Source organism: Hyla sarda, chromosome 7 (assembly GCF_029499605.1).
Source record: "Hyla sarda isolate aHylSar1 chromosome 7, aHylSar1.hap1, whole genome shotgun sequence".
NCBI classification, from domain to species: Eukaryota; Metazoa; Chordata; class Amphibia; order Anura; family Hylidae; genus Hyla; species Hyla sarda.
In genome coordinates this window covers 142,545,477-142,564,020 of record NC_079195.1, presented here as the reverse complement: position 1 = coordinate 142,564,020, position 18,544 = coordinate 142,545,477, and the positions used below count along the sequence as shown (strand labels likewise).

Genomic DNA, 18,544 nt, shown 5'->3' with positions numbered 1-18,544 from the left:
ACCTTATGGTGGATAACCCCTTTAACTACGTCTTCAGGTGCAATACAATATGTAACCAAATCAAGTTTATTGTGGCAAGATGATAGCAAAACAGTGTGACAAAAGTACTGGGACGCAGACCAGAGCAAAATATGGATTAGAAGTATACAATAAAATGAAACAACAACAGGTCAGGCATACAACATATGTCACCAAAACCCCAAAAAACTAAAACTGTGAGGTGTGGTCAATATGGGGAAAGTGAGTAACGAATATCAGGACAGTGGGACGATGTCAGTCAGGGATCCCAGACCACAGTAAATCACTCCATAGAGTCATCTCTCATCGCATTAAGCTTTTCAGACTGCATGATCAGGTTAACCCTAGCTATCACTGTCTACGTTTAGTGAATTCTGCTTCCAGTTAGTAGCAATATGAATTCGGGCAGCCAATAACACAAAATGAACCAGATTGAAAACCCTGTTGGACATTTTAGGGGGACAAGCAAGGAGGAGGCAGAAAGTAGGTTTGAGAGGACAAGCATGGGATGAGATGTCCCTCAATACAGTCAAGACAAGAGGCCCAGAAAGTGCAAACTTTGGGGCAGTCCACCAAATATAATGCATGGTGCCCAGGTGGCCACAACCTCTAAAGCAGTACAGAAAAGTGGAGGGAAAACTGTGTGGAGCCGCGTGGGAAACTTGAGAGCTGCCCTTACTAAGAGTTTCGCAACACTCTTGCCACTGTATGGGGGAAAGCGTGGTGCTGAAATCAGATTCCCACAGTAACGCAAAAGGTAATTTACAATCAGGTGGTTGGGAATTAAGGTAGCAATAAAGAATGGAGAGGAGGCCCTGGCGCTCCGGGGAATATAGAGCCAAGGACTCAAAGGGACAGGGAAATTTCCCGGGTAGGGGAGGTTAAGGAGGACAAGAAGGAAAATACCTGGCATGTTCTCAGACGTTCCTACCCCGGAGGAGCGAAACGTTGTGAAAAAGTCTCCACTGTAAACAACCGCTTGTTAGAAACAAAATCATAAATTCTATACAATTTGTGCGACTGCCACCAAGAGAAAAGGCGGTGGTTCAGTCCAGGGAGAAATAAAGGATTACAGTACAGTGGGGTGAGAGGTGAGGCTCTTGACTGGAGGGAATTTTGAACCGGATCATTCGCCATTAAGGAAGAGAATAGAGAGTGAGTAAGGCAGAGGAGGGAACGAGATGAGTAACGGGTGGAAGGGACCAGAAAAGAGCAGAAAGAGAATGAGGGAACAGCAGACCAGATTAAAGTCAAAACCAGAGAGGGGTGCAAGAAGAAGCATGAAATAAGGTAAATTGAGAAAGCCAAGCAGCATAATAATATTTAGAGAAGTTGGCGACTGAGATGCCTAGGCGTTTGTGTAAATGCATGATTCTACGGGGAACGCGGGTAGGTTTAGGTCTCCAGATAAATTGGAAGACATCAGGCTGTAGGGACTTAAGGTCCGAGGAAGGGACCGGGATGGGAAGGGTATGAAAGAGATATAAAAGATGTGGCAGCACCACCATCTTGACTGCATGGACCCGACCCTCCCAGGAGAGATGAGGGAAATCCCATTTGCAAAGATCAGCACAGATAGACCGGAAGAGTTTGGTGTAATTATCAGCATAGAGAGAGGGAATAGAGGGGGTAAGAGTGATCCCTAAATATGAAAGCATAGAGCTAGAGGCCAGAAAACCAAACTTGAGGTTGATTAATTTCTGAGTGTGGGCAGGAAGCCCACAATAAATGGTTTCAGACTTCGAGTTGTTAACCCTCAGCGCAGACATAGATGAAACATCCGACATAATGCGGAACAAATTTGGCAGGGAACCCAGTGGTTTCGTCAAGGTTAACAGCAGGTCGTCGGCAAATAGGGTAAGCTTATATTCAGTCTGACCGATTAGAGGACCTGTAACATACGGACAGTTCCGGAGGAGAGACGCCAGGGGCTCCATTGCTAAAGCAAAGAGAGCTGGTGAAAGGGGACATCCCTGTTGAGTCCCCAGGGATATATGGATTGGTACTGTATTATCAGTAGGGAGCTTCAAGTATGCCGAGGGCTGAGAGTACAACAAGCGAAGCAGATGGACAAAGGGGCAGGAAAAACCCATGCTAGATAGGACACCAAAGAGATAAGACCAAGAAATGCTGTTGAAAGCCTTTTCTATATCAAGGGCGAGGCCATAAGGGGGGTGGAGGAGATGGTACACCATTGCATAACATTTAGCACTTTCCGGACATTGTCGGGTGCTTGAGGACCAGGAATAAACCCCACCTGGTCGGCGTGGATGAGGCGGGGGAGAAGATAATTAAGTCTACGTGCTAGGATAGAGGTAAGAATCTTGGTGTCCAGATTAATCAGAGAGATGGGTCTATAGTTAGCGACTAGTTGGGGGTCCTTGTTAGGTTTAGGTATAACTGTAATAAGGGCATCTAAATATTCTGTAGGTAGAGAAGGGGCTTAAAAGAGACGATTACATAATGTCGTGAGGTGAGGCAGATTAAGGTGGGAGAAATTTTTATAGTATTGTGCTGACAGCCCACCCGGGCCCGGGCCTTACCAAACTTGAGGTGGTAGAGACATCATCGGTAGTAACGGGTGCCTTAAGAACATCACAGTCAGAAGGAGAGAGGGGAGGGAAGAGAGATAGACCGAAGGACGGAAGAGAGACTAGCAGAAAAATCAGGTGAATGAGCCGGTTCAGCATAAAGGCGGGAGTAGGTCCCAGGTGCAATTTAACAGGAAATTGTGAATAAGGGGCAGGGACATCAACACATATGCATAATAAACATATACTACCAGTAAAACATGTATTAAAAACAAGTTACAGAAATTAGCTATAGTCTACCCTACCCTAAAGCATTTAGTTTCAGTATCAACCTCGCTTCATGTTGCAGTAGAAGGTTATCACAGCCACTCTAGATATTTAGAAATGTTTTCCAATTTTTTTTTATTTTTTTAAATATCTAGAATAGTTGCTGCGTCCCTTGCTTCCCGAAATATGATTTGTGCATATGTGTTATTGTCCCTCCCCCTTCTTCACATCTCCCTGTTAAATTGCACCTGAGATGTAGTTAACGTCAGTGGAGGCCGGACAAAGCTCCTGCTGGTGTGAATCTGTTGCCGGACCACAATCCCCGCTGTGTCCATATGTAAGTTTTTTACACAATAAAAGAAGATTGAACATTACGGTGGGTGCTCCATCTTAGATTGTCTTTGAGAAGAATAAATCAAACTGTACCTTTTAGAAATCTATTGGCCTTTGCAAAATTGATACTTTTTTTTATTCCAAGCTAAAGAGTGAGAGAGTCGGGGCTAAGCTGCTGAAGTGTCACAGCATCACCCGTCCTCTCTTATTGTTCTGCCCATGAATGGCAGAAGAGGTGATGCAGGGGGACAGGCAGCGAAGGCAGGCACCTGGTTTGTATTCAGGGCTTGGTGGTGCTATGAGCCAAGTCCGGTATGTCAGTCATTCTCAGGGCAATGAATGAGGTGAAGCCAGGAGATGGTCCTGGATACTTGGCCTCGCCTCTCTGATTTTACAGCTGGGAATAAAAACCTTATTTTATCCCTTACGATAATGCAAACAAATTTATAAAAAGATACAAAAAGTTTGCTTTATTTTCCGCACATTCTGTCAGCACATGTCTGCGAAGCATAGCATAGCATAAGTCAACAGATTCCCTTAAAGCATGACAAAATAGGAATTAAACATACTTCTCCCATTCTGGAAACCGCTCAATGCACTGCCGTGTAAAAGTTACCAAACCGGTGGGCCCTAAAAGAAAAAAAAAAAATCAGGCTAATCTTTAAACATTCAGTTAAGGAAGAAAAATAAAAAAATCTATTATACAGTAAAATCTCCCTTAGCGGACACCTCCCAATAGGGGACAAAACACTCCCATTAGGGGACAACCGGGCTTATGTGCAGGCCCTACCTTGTACATCAGGGGGTACAGCCAATACCCCAGTAAGGGGCCCAGGCTCCCAAGCCACCGCTGCACCCCCCTGCAGAAGCCCGAGCACAGTGGTCTCCTGCTTCTGTACATCCGGCGACCACATCATTCACCCCCCTGCTTCCCTGATCCCCACGTGCCAAATTATCCCTCCATTTTATTCTCCCCTGTGCCATATCATTTCCTCTTGATCCCCCCTGTGCTATTTCATTCCCCCTTTATTACCCTCTGTGCAAATTCATCACCCCTTTTTACCACCCTTGTGCCATTTCATTCCCCCTTCATTCCACTGTGCTACCTTATAAAGAGGGGGGTGATGAATTTACACAGAGAATAATAAAGGGGGAATGTAATGGCACAAGGGTAGGGGGGGGGGGGGGTAATTTGGCACAAAGCACTGGGGAATAAGGTGGCACAGAGTATAAAGGGGGATGAACTGATACAGGGGAGGGATAAGGGGTGATTAAACGTCACTGGGAGATTCTACTGTAATATTGCTCTTTATCATGTTTTACAGGTAATTACACTCTGGAGTGAGTACAGAACAGTATTCGGTTATTTAGAAATAATTTTGATCCTGATAGGGGACATCTCTCAATAGCAGACACTTTTTTATTCCCCGAGAGTGTCCCCTATTGGGAGATTCTAATGTAATACATGAATATATTTTATATATATATATATATATATATATATATATATATATATATATTTTTTTTTTTATATATATATATTAGAGGTGCACCGAAATGGAAATTTCAGAACCGAAACGAAACCGAAATTAAAAAAAATGTCCGTCTGAAACCGAAAATGACTTTTCCCCGTCTTTTGGTAAAATGCAGCGCTCCGCTCATTAGATTCCCCCACATTACGTAGGGAGTTCCCCCACATTAATAGGCAGCTCCCCCACAATAGGTCAGCATTTCCCCCACATTAGGTCAGCAGTTCCCCCACAATAGTAGGCAGTTCCCCCACAATAGTAGGCAGTTCCCCCACAATAGTAGGCAGTTCCCCCACAACAATATTAGGCAGCTCCCCTCAACAATATTAGGCAGCTCCCCCCACATTTGTAGGCAGCTCCCCCCCCCCCCACAATATTAGGCAGCTCCCCTCCCAACAATATTAGGCAGCTCCCCCCCAACAATATTAGGCAGCTCCCCCCAACAATATTAGGCAGCTCCCCCCCAACAATATTAGGCAGCTCCCCCCCACATTAGGTCAGCAGTTCCCCCACAATAGTAGGCAGTTCCCCCACAATATTAGGCAGCTCCCCCCCCACAATATTAGGCAGCTCCCCCCCACAATATTAGACAGCTCCCCCCACAACAATATTAGGCAGCTCCCCCCCAACAATATTAGGCAGCTCCCCCCCAACAATATTAGGCAGCTTCCCCCCAACAATATTAGGCAGCTCCCCCCCAACAATATTAGGCAGTTCCCCTACAATATCAGGCAGCTCCCCCCACATTTGTAGGCAGCTCCCCCATCAATATTAGGCAGTTCCCCCACAATATTAGGCAGCTCCCCCACAATAGTAGGCAGCTCCCCCACAATAGTAGGCAGCTCCCCCCCCACATTAGGTCAGCAGTTCCCCCACAATAGTAGGCAGTTCCCCCACAATATTAGGCAGCTCCCCACAACAATATTAGGCAGCTCCCTACAACAATATTAGGCAGCCCCCCCCCCACATTTGTAGGCAGCTTCCCCCCCCCACAATATTAGGCAGCTCCCCCCCCCCACAATATTAGGCAGCTCCCCCCACAATATTAGGCAGCTCCCCCCACAATATTAGGCAGCTCCTCCCCCACAATATTAGGCAGCTCCCCCCCAACAATATTAGGCAGCTCCCCCCCCCAACAATATTAGGCAGCTCCCCCCCCCACAATATTAGGCAGCTCCCCCCCCCCAACAATATTAGGCAGCTCCCCCCCCCCAACAATATTAGGCAGCTCCCCCCCCCCAACAATATTAGGCAGCTCCCCCCCCAACAATATTAGGCAGCTCCCCCCCCCCCCACATTTGTAGGCAGCTGCCCCCCAACAATATTAGGCAGCTCCCCCACAATAGTAGGCAGCTTCCCCCCACCCCACAGACATACAGCTTCCAGCCATATACAGTGTGTGGCTGGAGGCTGTATGTCTGTACTGCTGCCCCCACAGTGTTCCGGTCACCGCTCCTCAGGCCCGGGGTCACCATCTACTGCTATGGCCTATGGACCATAGCAGTAGGTGCCGGGACCGGGGGAGCGGTGACCGGAACTCTGAAGAAGATGACGCGGTCACTTACCAGGCCCCGGCCGGCGTGCGTTCTCCTGCGACGATCCTGCGGTCCTCCTGCGTCTCTATAGTTGTACGCACGGGACGTCAGTGACGTCCCGTGCGTACGACCATAGAGGCGGAGAAGCGAAGGACCGAAGGAGGATCGCAGGAGGACGCTGGGGAATGGTGAGTTACCGGCAGACATCCTTATGTCCCGAAAAGATTTTTCTGGACACAGGGATGTCCGGGATAGGAATACTTCTTTTTATGTGCCCGGGCCGGCTCCCGTGCGTGGCTGCAGGCGGGGGCCGACCAGAGCATATAAAACCTAATACTGTATACTAAAAACCAGGGGGCATCCAGCTGTTGTGAAACTACAACTCCCAGCATGCCCGGACAGACTTTGCCGGTCCGGGCATGCTGGGAGTTGTAGTTTCACAACAGCTGGAGGCCCCCTGGTTTTTAGTATACAGTATTAGGTTTTATATGCTCTGGCCGGCCCCCGCCTGCAGCCACACACGGGAGCCGGCCCGGGCACATAAAAAGAAGTATTCCTATCCCGGAGAGCGCGACACCCCCCCCCACCCCAGATGTTGCGGCCGGCCCCCCCTGCACCGCCCACGAGTGCCTCTGCCACTGGCAGTGTTTGCAACTTGTGCTGTGGGCGGACAGGGGAGGTGGGTCATTATCGGCACATTTTTTGTTGTTTCGGCATTTCCCCGAAACAGCTATTTTCGGCCGATATGTATCGGCCATCGATATATTGGTGCATCCCTTTTATATTATATATATATATATATATATATATATATATATATATATATATATATATATATATATATATATATACACACACACACACACACACACACACATATATATACACACACACACACACACACACGCACATACAAACAAACACACACATACAAGATGATTATTCCAAACTTACGTTTTTCTGTAACTCTTCTGAAATAGCAGAACAATGTTTTCAGCTTTTCAGCTTTCCTCGGATTTTTGCCTTCAAATAATCTGAAACAACATTTGATCAATTACTACATTTCTCAAAGAAACTAAGGAAGCAACAACTAAAAAATGCCTAAAAATAAAACAAAGCAGTTTTTTTTAATAGCAAATTGTTGAGAATTCTGGCATAATTTGTGCCAAAAAGCACACAACTTGTGCCACATTTATCATGAGTTTTAGAAACTTTTGCACAGTTTTGTATGCAACACTGTATGCCAAAAATGTGCCAGCGTTCTGGTGCAAGATTCTGGCACAGCTTAAAGACCTGCAGTCAGTCCAAAAGAGTTAGAGTGTCTTTATCATACTGTTTTTTTTTTTTATCATCTTGTAGCCAGTCTTGAGTACCCCAATTCAAACAGTGGTACTACTTTCTTGTTACATGCCCCTGTTTCTGAGATTATATGGGTTTTATCTGGTTGACTATACTGTACTTTTTACTGAATAGTCAAATTGGTGGGAACTTTATTGACAAATGGTGCGTGTATGCTAGGCTGGTACAGAAGCTAAAAAATTTAAACCCTTCTTGAGTATGATTCACACCTCCTCAGGCTCCTAATCAAACCCACAGAGTCAAGCAGTTTTTATAAGATTTACCCCTTTGTGGACCATGGTGGTTCTAATCCATCATGATGCCTCTAAGAGTTTGAGGAGCGGGCTGCTGACTCCAGCCTGCTCCATAACAAGCAAACCCCAGCCAGTTATTAACATTGTAAATGCCCCTGTCAAAGCTGACAGCTGCATTTTAATGCACGTTAAAGTAATTATTGGTGGTGCAGTGGGTCGGATCTCATGGCTGTGGTTCTTGTGGAAACCCCCATTAAAAATTTATATTTAAATCACTCCCTTTTCATGTTTTAAATAAAATGTAAACGAAAACATATTTGGAATCGACTCGTGCAAAAATGTCCAAACTACTTAAAGGGGTACTCCGCCCCTAGACATCTTATCCCCTATTCAACGGCGGGACCTATCCTATCCAGCAGCAGGACCCAGGATCGCTGGGGTCCTGCCGCTGGGAACCCCCACGATCTCTCCTGCTGCACGAAGCAAACTTTGCTCCCTGCCTGATGTCGAGCAATACAGGGGCCGGAGTATCGTGACGTCACAGCCCCGTCTCCTTATAAAAAAAATTCTGGCTTTGTTATACATTACCCACAAAATTGTGCAATTCCAAATTTGTTTTCAATCTTGCCCTACATATTTTTTTTCTGGCTTTTATTATACATTGTATGATAAAATAAAGTGGACCAATGAAAAGTACAACTTGTCATGCAAAAAAATAAGCCCTAATACAACTTTGTCAGTGGAAAAATAAAAGTCATGGGTCTTAGAAGGTAAAGAGGAAAAAAAAACGTGATCCATAAATCAAAATTTGCTGCGTCATGAAGGGGTTAAACAAAATATGCATACGTCCTAAAGAATCAGGATAACATGTCGGTTTGACTACACAGTGAACAACAGAATTAATTTGCAAAGTTGATTTTTTTCTTCTCTCTTTTTTCCAGTTTAACCTCACAAATATTTTTTCCCAGTTATGTAATAGGGGGATGTGCAGCTGACAAGTGATTGCAGCAAAGAGCAGCAAGCACTCTAGCGTTCACTTGTGCGGCCCTCTCTGCGTGATAGTCGAGCTTTGTAGACTGTTAACAAGCACCGATTTGCGAGATCTTCGTTCATTTACTGCACTTTTTGGCCCGTGATATTGGGCACTAGATTTACACTGTGAAAAAATGACAGTTTTAGTACACTGAGCCAATGAGCGTACTGACCATGTATTGATAAGGCTAAATTCTGTGGCAAACATTTGGTAAATATTAGGGATGTCCCGATACCGATACTAGTATCGGTGTCGGGGCCGATACTGGCCATTTCCATGGTATCGGGGACTCGTTCAATGTCCCCTGCCCCGTTTCCCCGTCTGCGTCATGGCATGGCATTCTATGGAGGAGCATGTGACATACACGTCACTCCTCCTCCCCTGCGCAACGCTACGGAGGAAGCAGAGTGGCGTGTATGTCACAAGCTCCTCCATAGAACGCAATGATGCGGACGGGGAGCGGAGCGGCAGCACCCGACAGAGGACAGCCGCAGGTGAGCTGTCTACAAGGGTGGTAGCTGCGGTCTACAGGGGGCCTGCTGTCTAAAGGGGGCCCTGCTGTCTAAAGAAGGGTCCTGCTAATGTCTAAAGGGGGGGGGCTGCTAATGTCTAAAGGGGGGCCCTACTAATGTCTAAAGGGGGGGCCTGCAAATGTCTAAAGGGGGCCCCTGCTAATGTCTAAAGGGGGGGCCCTGCGAATGTCTAAAGGGGGGGCCCTGCGAATGTCTAAAGGGGGGGCCCTGTGAATGTCTCAAGGGGGGGCCCTGTGAATGTCTCAAGGGGGGGCCCTGCGAATGTCTAAAGGGGGGGCCCTGCGAATGTCTAAAGGGGGGGGCTCTGCGAATGTCTAAAGGGGGGGCCATGCTAATGTCTAAAGGGGGATACTCCCTACTATTATAGGCAATCTTACAGCAGAGTCACCTGCACTAACTTGAATTTATATGTAGCTAGTGCAGGTGACCCAGATTCTACCGCTGCTCACCATGTGAACATCAGCGCAATCGCTCCAGAGACTTCGGTTTTGCCGCCAATGCAAATTCCCTGTTCTGTCCAATGGAGAAGAGAGAAATCTTTGCTCATACTACAGCAGCCACCTCCATTGTACACAACAAGGACCAACATATCAGCACGGTAGGCAGCGCCAGAAATCGGGTCACCCTGGTGTCAGATTCCCTTTAAAAGTGCTCGTACTTGGTATCGGCGAGTACTAGAATTAAAGTATCGGTACTCAAACACTGTCTTAAAAAATGGTATCGGGACATCCCTAGTAAATATGGCAGGAAAATCTAACATATATTCTGACGTGACCACAGACTTGTTTACCCTAATGTATTCAAATATAAAGTCCTTTGGTCAAACAATGGGTTCCCACAACCCCAACAGCATTGCAACACTTAGTCCCCTATGACAAAGGGATTTCTAGGTGTATTGGTTCCATCCTATTATCACAACTACTGTCACTTTCTTAGTTCTGAGAACCTCAAGTAAGAATCATATTGATTTTTTGTAAATAGTTATATAAGTCTGCACAAAAGCTATGGCAATAAAAAACTATGCGGTTGTGTCAATGTACATTGATGATGGAATGTGAATGAAAGGATACTAACACAACACTGCACAATCTGAAAAGATGAGCACAGTAAAATAAAAAAAATAGTACTTTATGACCTGCAGCCATTTCAAAGTACAATCTGGAGCACTCTTGGTAAAAAAAAACATGTAGAGTCCATTATTTTTTGTATGCCTACAGCAAGACTGAACTACTACATATGAAATGTCCTACCATTAGGAAATGTTTGCCCCAGGAAACTAGAGGGAAACAAAAGAAACTCAGCAAGCACAAATACAATACAGAAGAAAAGCAAAGATGCATGTTTACTAGCTTTAAATAATCGCAGATCCTTAAAGTCAAAATGCCCGAGGTGTAGTAATAACCCTGCATACTTTATCTGGATATTTAATTTTTCATGGAAACATATCTGAATGATAGAATTGTGATTTAAAAAAAATACTATTCAATTCAGTTGTTTTCCCTTCTCTTAGAGGGGTCATCACCGATCCAACAGGAATATTCACTGAGGATTCCCAGAAACTTGAAAGGCAAGCCTGACGCAATCTGAAGCAATGACTGTACTCACATGTTTGGTTACCATTTGATGCAAAAATAAAATCTACTAAAAGCAAAAGCCAGACCAATGTAAACTTACCCTAAAGGGCAGGGTCACACATGCCGTATTTTGCTGCTGCGTATTTTGACTTCAATGGGTAGGAAAATATGCAGCAGTATATACGCAGCTAAATACGGCATGTGTGACCCTACCCTTCCAGTACACTCACACTGCGACTCACTCAAGGGCCAAATTTATTCACAAAGATTTGATACGGAGTGGGATTCTTACTTGTGCCCCTATCCGGAGGGAGTGCCATACTGATTTGTTTTCATGCAACTCTAAAAAGCCACATTGCAGGTCAATTTGCATGCATGTTGAAACTCATCTCTTTTTTTTTTACTATACTTTTTCTGGTGCACAGGTTCTAAAATTAGCATTTTTATTCCTTTTTAACATAATTACTGCATTATAAAAAATTAAAAAAAAACACAAATGCACCATGTATTAAAGAGTGCCTGTCATCAATCCAAACCAGATTATATTCCCTAACTACTCCTAACACTCCTCCTGCCAAACTACCAAACTAATTGTTTGACTTGCGCAGGGAACAGAACTGAGCCACCTAGTGGCCATTTTTTCAATCACATTAAAAACATTTAAAGGTTGAGAATTTTAACAGCAGGTAAATAGAAAAGTGTCTAATTACATAAGGAACAATTAATTAAAAGTTTAGTTTGGTGACAGGTATACTCTTTAAAGACAACAGTCCAAAGAGAAGAAACATTGGCACCGCTATCAATACAGTAACATCCACAACAAGTTGTAAGCCATCAAAAAATGTCTCCCATAGTTGCTGTGTGTAAAAAGGTGGTGCTCACTTCAAAAGAATCAATCCTGCCTTGGAACATCTGCCACCCGTCCGTGTTGTCCCAGAGTCCTCCAGGTCATTGCAACCAAAGTTCTGCTAATTAAGCTGCATGTTCTTCTCAAGGTGGGTGTTCTGTTTTTGTTCTTTAATAGCTACTCTTTAAATACAGTATGTGCGCTAGGTCTTGTATCAAATTGGCAGATTGGGTAATAATAGTACTCCTGTTTTCAAGTACGTTTCAGTTTAAAAACAAGCAAAAAAAAACAAAAAACAAAACTTTTGATATATCAAAAGTTTTGATCAGCTGGGGTCTAGGTGTTCAGACCCCTACTGATCACTAGAATAGGCTGGGAGAATCACACATCTTCACATTCTGTCTGGCTTGCCGCCTCTTCTGTGTTGCAGTAGGAGACCTGCTACGTCGAGCATCTCCTGCAGCGAGCTAAAGATTACAGCAAGATGGGGAGAGAAGCGCTCGGTTGAACACTTCTTCCGGCTCTATATAATGATCAGTGGGGGGTCTAAACACCCAGACCCCAACCGATCAAAACATCTGACACGTCTGTGTGACAAGAAAAAATTATTATTTTGTACAGAACCACATATAACTAACTCACTGAAGTATTTCTTGTAAGCTTAAATATAGAAGAACCTATTCATTGAGTAGGAGTATTTTTCAGCCCAGTTTCCTGGTGATGTGCGACTTGTGTGGAAACTGAGAAATTGCTTTTATTGCAACTAAAGCATATAGGGTCTTCAGTGGCTGTACACATTTCTATAGATTTTTCTTAAATAACCTTTATGGAACATTATTAGATCTCAAAGGAGTTGGAGAAGACACTTGATGGGTACAGGGGGCAACCAATTACTTAAATGGGCACTATTGTTTCAAACAACTTTCCTCCTTATTTCCAGTCTGTGATTTATATCCTGTCATTTACCAAAAATGATTCCTTTAAAGGGGTGTTCCCATCTTGTAAAGTTATCCACTATCCACAGACATAACTATTTGATTGCAGGGAGTCCCCCGCAATCTTGATAACAGGGATCCATGCCTCCCATGACACACAGTCCACCCCATTCATTCTCTATGGGAGGTGCAGAGATGGCTGAATGATGTATTCAGCTATCTCAAGCAGCTCCTATATAGAATCAATGGCGCGTGCGCGTGCCCAACCCACAGCTCCATACTTATGACATGGGTCCTTGTTCTTGAGATCACTGGGGACCCCATGATAGGGGATAACTTTACAAGATAGGAAAACACCTTTAACCCAGAAAAATGCCCTAAAGTAGTAGCCATTAGGTGTCGCCCCCTCTGCCATCAGCTGTTCACTGTCTGTAGTAAAAGAAAATCTCTTTAGTAACAGACATAGCAAGACAAAACACAGGAAGTGGGGTGGGGCTTAACATGTGCACCTACAAGCCTGTCTCCATTCTCCAGAAGATCTATACTGCTCAAAAGGTAAAAACTTTCCTCACATCTCAGACTTGCCATTAAGCTTAGGGGAGTTGTCTCTTGTGTAAATACCAGTGTACCTACTGCTGTATGTCCACAGTAGCTTCTCCTATATCCTACCTTTTGTCTGCAGGCTTATCATCATTAGCAGCATCAGCAGCTCAGCGCTTAGAGTAACTCCTTCATTGCCATACTGCTTCTTTCCTTTCTACTCACATAGCATATTGCAAAGCTACTGAATCTCCCTCCACATGCTATCCAGAGTAGTGTACTGTGTAAACCAACAGCTAAGCACAATGGCAGAGGTGGTGAAAGTGCACTGGACTTAATCATCTGGGTCATGGCATAACAGAGAGAACTGCTGCCTGAAATGGGGAGAATGAGAAATACCTGTGCACTATGAAGGGGGACTTTCAAGGACTCAAGTTACCACTCTCAAGGGTTAATGTAACCAAACCAGGCAGTTTTTTTTAAACTCTTTTAAAACAACAGTATCACTTTAAAGAATCTGTTAGACGAAATAAGCTAAAGGAGGATGTCTTACCTAGAGACAGAATCCCTAAAAACAAAGTAAACACATTACAGGAGAAAAAAACTGAAAGCAGAAATGTATAAAAAAAAATAAAGTACAAAAAAGTTAGCCATAAAGTTAGTTCAGACAGTTGTACCAAACTGCAGACCTAAAAGTGTTATTTGACAATTCCACAGTCCCAATTAGCCATAGACATCTTATAGATGTGTATTATAACAGAGGCACTTAAAAGGTATATAACATGTAAATGCCCACAACTTTGTTTGACTGTACAAAATTGTAGGCTCCACTGGGTGACATACATGTGCATGACAATTTCTGCTGCCTATCAATTTGGGCTAGAGGTAAGAAGGGAAGAATAAGCCAGAATGAACACAGCTATAAAACCATAGCATTTATCTTTGTGCTTGGGTTACTGCTACGGCACTTGAGATAGTCAAAAATTAATAAATTTCCTATCGCAAACTACAAGGTGAACGGGTAAACTGCTGCCTCTACGCCCATTACATATGAGAGACGAGTCAAAGGCAGCCTGCAAAGTCTATTAGCAATTAGGTCATTGCTGTACTGCACGCCTCCCAACATCCATCTCTACAAACTGGAAAGCATCTGTAATATAGAGTTGATTCAACCTCATTACACCAATTTAAAGCTATCACTGGAGAATGTGTTTTTTCTCCTGGGTAATTGGTATCAATGTCCTTATCTGAATACTGGTAAGAGCAGTCTTTAGACTACAGAAACAAGAAGCCAATGTTCTGAATGTATATATGATCGGCCCATCCCTGGACAACTAAAGGGAAACTCCAGCAGAGGACCTTCCCACAGCAAATAATCATTAAGAAATCCTTTAGACTATATAATAATTATTTGAATCTCTACTTTGCTTATATAGATGTAGTATAAAGGTGAATTTTGCAGCACAACCTGAAGCAAAAGTATACAATGCAGCAAAATTGTAACATTCACATTTCAGAAGACAGGAACTCCGGTAGATGTGGATCCGCTGGACCTGTGTGGCAGATGACTCGGACTGTACCAGGGAGCCGAGTCTAAGGTGCCGCTGGTTTTCACCAGAGCCCGCCGCAAAGTGGCATGGACTTGCTGCGGCAGGCGGCACCCAGGTCGCTACCCCTGGCACGGCTCGACCACACAGGCGGCTGAGGAGATGCGAGGCAAAGGAGGGATAAGGCAGCTCATAGTCAGGATAGCAGAAGGTCAAGGCAGGCGGCAAAGTAGCGTAGTCAGGACGTAGCAGGAGGTCAGTAGGCAGGCTGCAGAGGAGCAAGGTCAAGTCACAGAGCAAAGGATCAGATGCACGGTAAGGCAACTCTCAGGAATGCTTTTTCTCAGGCACAAGGCAACAAAGATCTGGCAGGGAAGTGAGGAGGGTGGAGGAATTTATCAATGAGCCACAGGTGAATTACACTAATGAGCACACTGGCCCTTTAAATCTTAAAGCTCCTGCGTGCGCACCTTAGGTGACGGGGACACGTGCGCTGGAGCAAAGAGGCAGAGGCTGGGGCAGGAGAAGCACCAGGTGAGTGACTGCCTGGGGCTCGCATGCGGGCGCGTCCTGCAATGCGAGTCCCAGCCCTGCCGGCAGCAGCAGGTAATGGGACAATGCACTCACGGCCAGCGTTTGCGGCCAGAGTGCATAACGTCACAAAAATTCTCAAGAGGCATAACATTTTAAGTGGCTTCAGGTTAAAAACAACTGGGGACCAGTAGTTCCATGGACTTGTCTCTGTTCCTTAATGGAAGGAAACTAAAAAAAGCAAGAGAGAGCGCTCCATAGCGTTATACCACCTGGGTGAGTATATTAAGAGAAAAGGTTGTACGAGTCTCTTACCCCAGGTGGTTGTGCGAACTCACACACAACAATGGTAAGCGTGAATGAGCGGATAGGTCCGGTCTGCAGCCTCCCAACCAGGTTTGCAACAACTGGGGATAGATTTCCAAGGAATGGCGGGTATCCACTGCGCTGACCAGGATCGGACACGTCAGGTAAGTAAAAGGTAGCTTTATTTGGATAATGCAACGCGTTTCACCGCGCTTGCGCGGCTTCATCAGGCTTTATTTGGATAACGCGTTGCATTATCCAAATAAAGCTACCTTTTACTTACCTGACGTGTCCGATCCTGGTCAGCGCCGTGGATACCCGCCATTCCTTGGAAGCTTAACGGAAGGAAGATAGCTACAGAAAGTATGAACTTACAGGGAGATGGACTTCTCAAAATGCTAGATAAATGAGGAGTAGCAGGAATTGCCTGCTCAGCCAATCATGGCAGGACACCATCTCATAAACAGGAACAAGAGAGAGTTTGAGCGGGGACCAGAGGGTGTTGGAATTTAAGATGCATGGGAACAAGGTAGGTGTGCGCATCACTTATTTTTTTATGTTTGCTGCGGTTAGTGCAAAAATTAAACAAATGTTGCTATACCAGAATGCCCCTTTAACAATCTTTTGATTGATGGTCATGCTACATAACCAAAGGAAGATTTTATCCTAGTCGACTGCAATCACAAGTGCCACGTGGGCAGTTCCTACCTGTGCAGTGTAAAAACATCTTTAAATCTGTCATCAAGTAGCATGACCAGACACTACTTTATCCCTTGCCTATATTGCTCTGTCAACAGTCTGCTGTCAGCTATTTAAAGGGATTCTCTTATTTTAGATCCTTCTAAATTTTAAGCGGACCCGTCAACAGGAAAACAGGGGTACCCCCCTACAATAATTGGTGACTCTGGAAGCCCCAACACAATATTAAAGGAAATCTGTCATCAGTCACCTGCACTAACCTGCCAGTACAAACAGGTAGTGCAGGTGACACTGCTGACAACCATACATCCTGTTCTGTGCTCCGGTTCTCCTGCTATCTTCCGTTCCAGTGCCGACGGGATCAGGTAAGTATGGTTGTCATCAGTGTCACCTGAACTACTTATCTGTACCGACAGGTTAGTGTAGTTGAAACTGATGGTAGATTTCCTTTAAATAACCTTCAAAACACGCCTTATCATGTCATGAATGTAAACTTTATTACACATATATAAAAAAATAAAAAAGAGAGAAATTAAACTAATAAAAAGGAGTAGGTATAGAGAATATAAAAATAAAACTAAATCACAAGGTCCTGTATACATCAATAAATAGTCTATTCCAAAGCATATAAATTCACTAACCACTTAATTAACCCCTTAGAGACCACAGTTTTTTTTTCCAGTTTTGTTTTTTTCCTCCTCACCGTCTAAAAATCATAACTTTCAATTTTCCACCTACAGACCCAGATGAGGGCTTGTTTTTTGCGCCACCAATTTTACCTTGTAATGAGATCAATAATTTTACCACAAAATCTACGGCAAAACCAGAAAAAAACGTTTGTGGGGCAAAACGATTAAAATGATACCCAACTTATATAGGTTTTATTTAGTTATACTTCTGTTAAAAAATGTCCTCTTCTGACCCCTATAACTTTATTTTTCTGTATATGAGGATGTGTGATGGCTCATTTTTGCGCTGTGATCTGCCGCTTTTTTATTGGTACCATTTTTGTTTTGATGGGAATTTTTTTATCACTTTTTAGACATTTTCAAGGGTATACAAAGTGACCAAAAATACATAATTTTGGGCTTTGATATCTTTAAATGTATATACCATTGACCTGCAGTTTAATTAACGTCATATTTTTATAGTTCGCGGTGATACCACATATATTTTTATTATGTTTACATATTTTTTAATATGGCATTTGGGAAAAGGGGGTGATTTGAACTTTTAATATGGAATAATAATGGGTGTTTTTTCACATTTATTACACTTTATTAGTCCTCTTTTAGGAGGAATCATTAGATTCCTCATACAGATCACTTAAGTTCCATAGAACTACATTGATCTGTGTGCTCTGTGCTCTATTGATAAAGCCTGGTCCAGCCAGGCTCTATCAATTACAGAGCTGCAGCATCAACAGGATAATCCCTCTGTCTACCTTAGCAGTGGATGTCTCCCCCCATGATCACCACACTGGACCACCAGGGACTGTGTAAAGGTCCCTTTAGATGCCGCTGTCAGCTTTGACAGCGGCAATCTAAAGGGTTAATAGCAGTCCGCGGCGATTGCCGCATGTCAGCTATCAGCGGTGTCCCTCAGCTACAGGAATCAGGTGTTGGACACCCAGTATGCAGCGGGATCAAGTCAGGAGCCCATGCCATTCTTTTTTAACGGCACAAGGATGTGTATACACGTCCTTGGTCGTTAACAGGTTAAGTACACCTGTTTAATTGCTTGTTAGCACAAATAGCCTATCAGCCAATCACATGGCAGCAACTCATGCATTTAGTCATGTAGACATGGTCAAGACAACTTGCTAAAGTTCAAACCTAAAATGGATTTAGGTTACTTTCAACTTTGACCAGACGGGCTGGTCAGAGTATTTTACAAACTGCTGTTTGGGATTTCATGCACAGCTATCTCCATGGTTTACAGAGAATGGTCTAAAACACAGAAAATATTCAGTGAGCAGCATTTGTGTGGACAAAAATGCCTTGTTGATGTCATAGGAGAATGGGCAGATTGGTTCAAGATGACAGAACCTAAATTACCACTAGTTACAACCAAGGTATGCAGAATGCCATCTCTAAAGGCACAACATGTTGAACCTTGAAGCAGATGAGTTACAGCAGCAGAATACCGCACCGGGTGCCACTTCTGTCAGCTAAGAACAGGAAACTGAAGCTAC

The 18,544-nt window shown here is 44.1% G+C and overlaps 1 protein-coding gene across 3 annotated transcripts in view; it reads right to left on the bottom strand.

Annotated features, from left to right (window-relative positions):
• The window catches only part of PARG (poly(ADP-ribose) glycohydrolase), a 173,886-nt gene that overhangs the window by 66,494 nt on the left and 88,848 nt on the right, over positions 1-18,544 (bottom strand). For all 3 annotated transcript variants that reach the window (XM_056530918.1, XM_056530917.1, XM_056530919.1), the window contains 2 exons: positions 7,168-7,247; positions 3,719-3,779 (listed from right to left, as the gene is read on the bottom strand). In XM_056530918.1, coding sequence (XP_056386893.1) covers positions 3,719-3,779; positions 7,168-7,247 — 141 coding nt within the window. The remainder of the gene's footprint in view (positions 1-3,718; positions 3,780-7,167; positions 7,248-18,544) is intronic.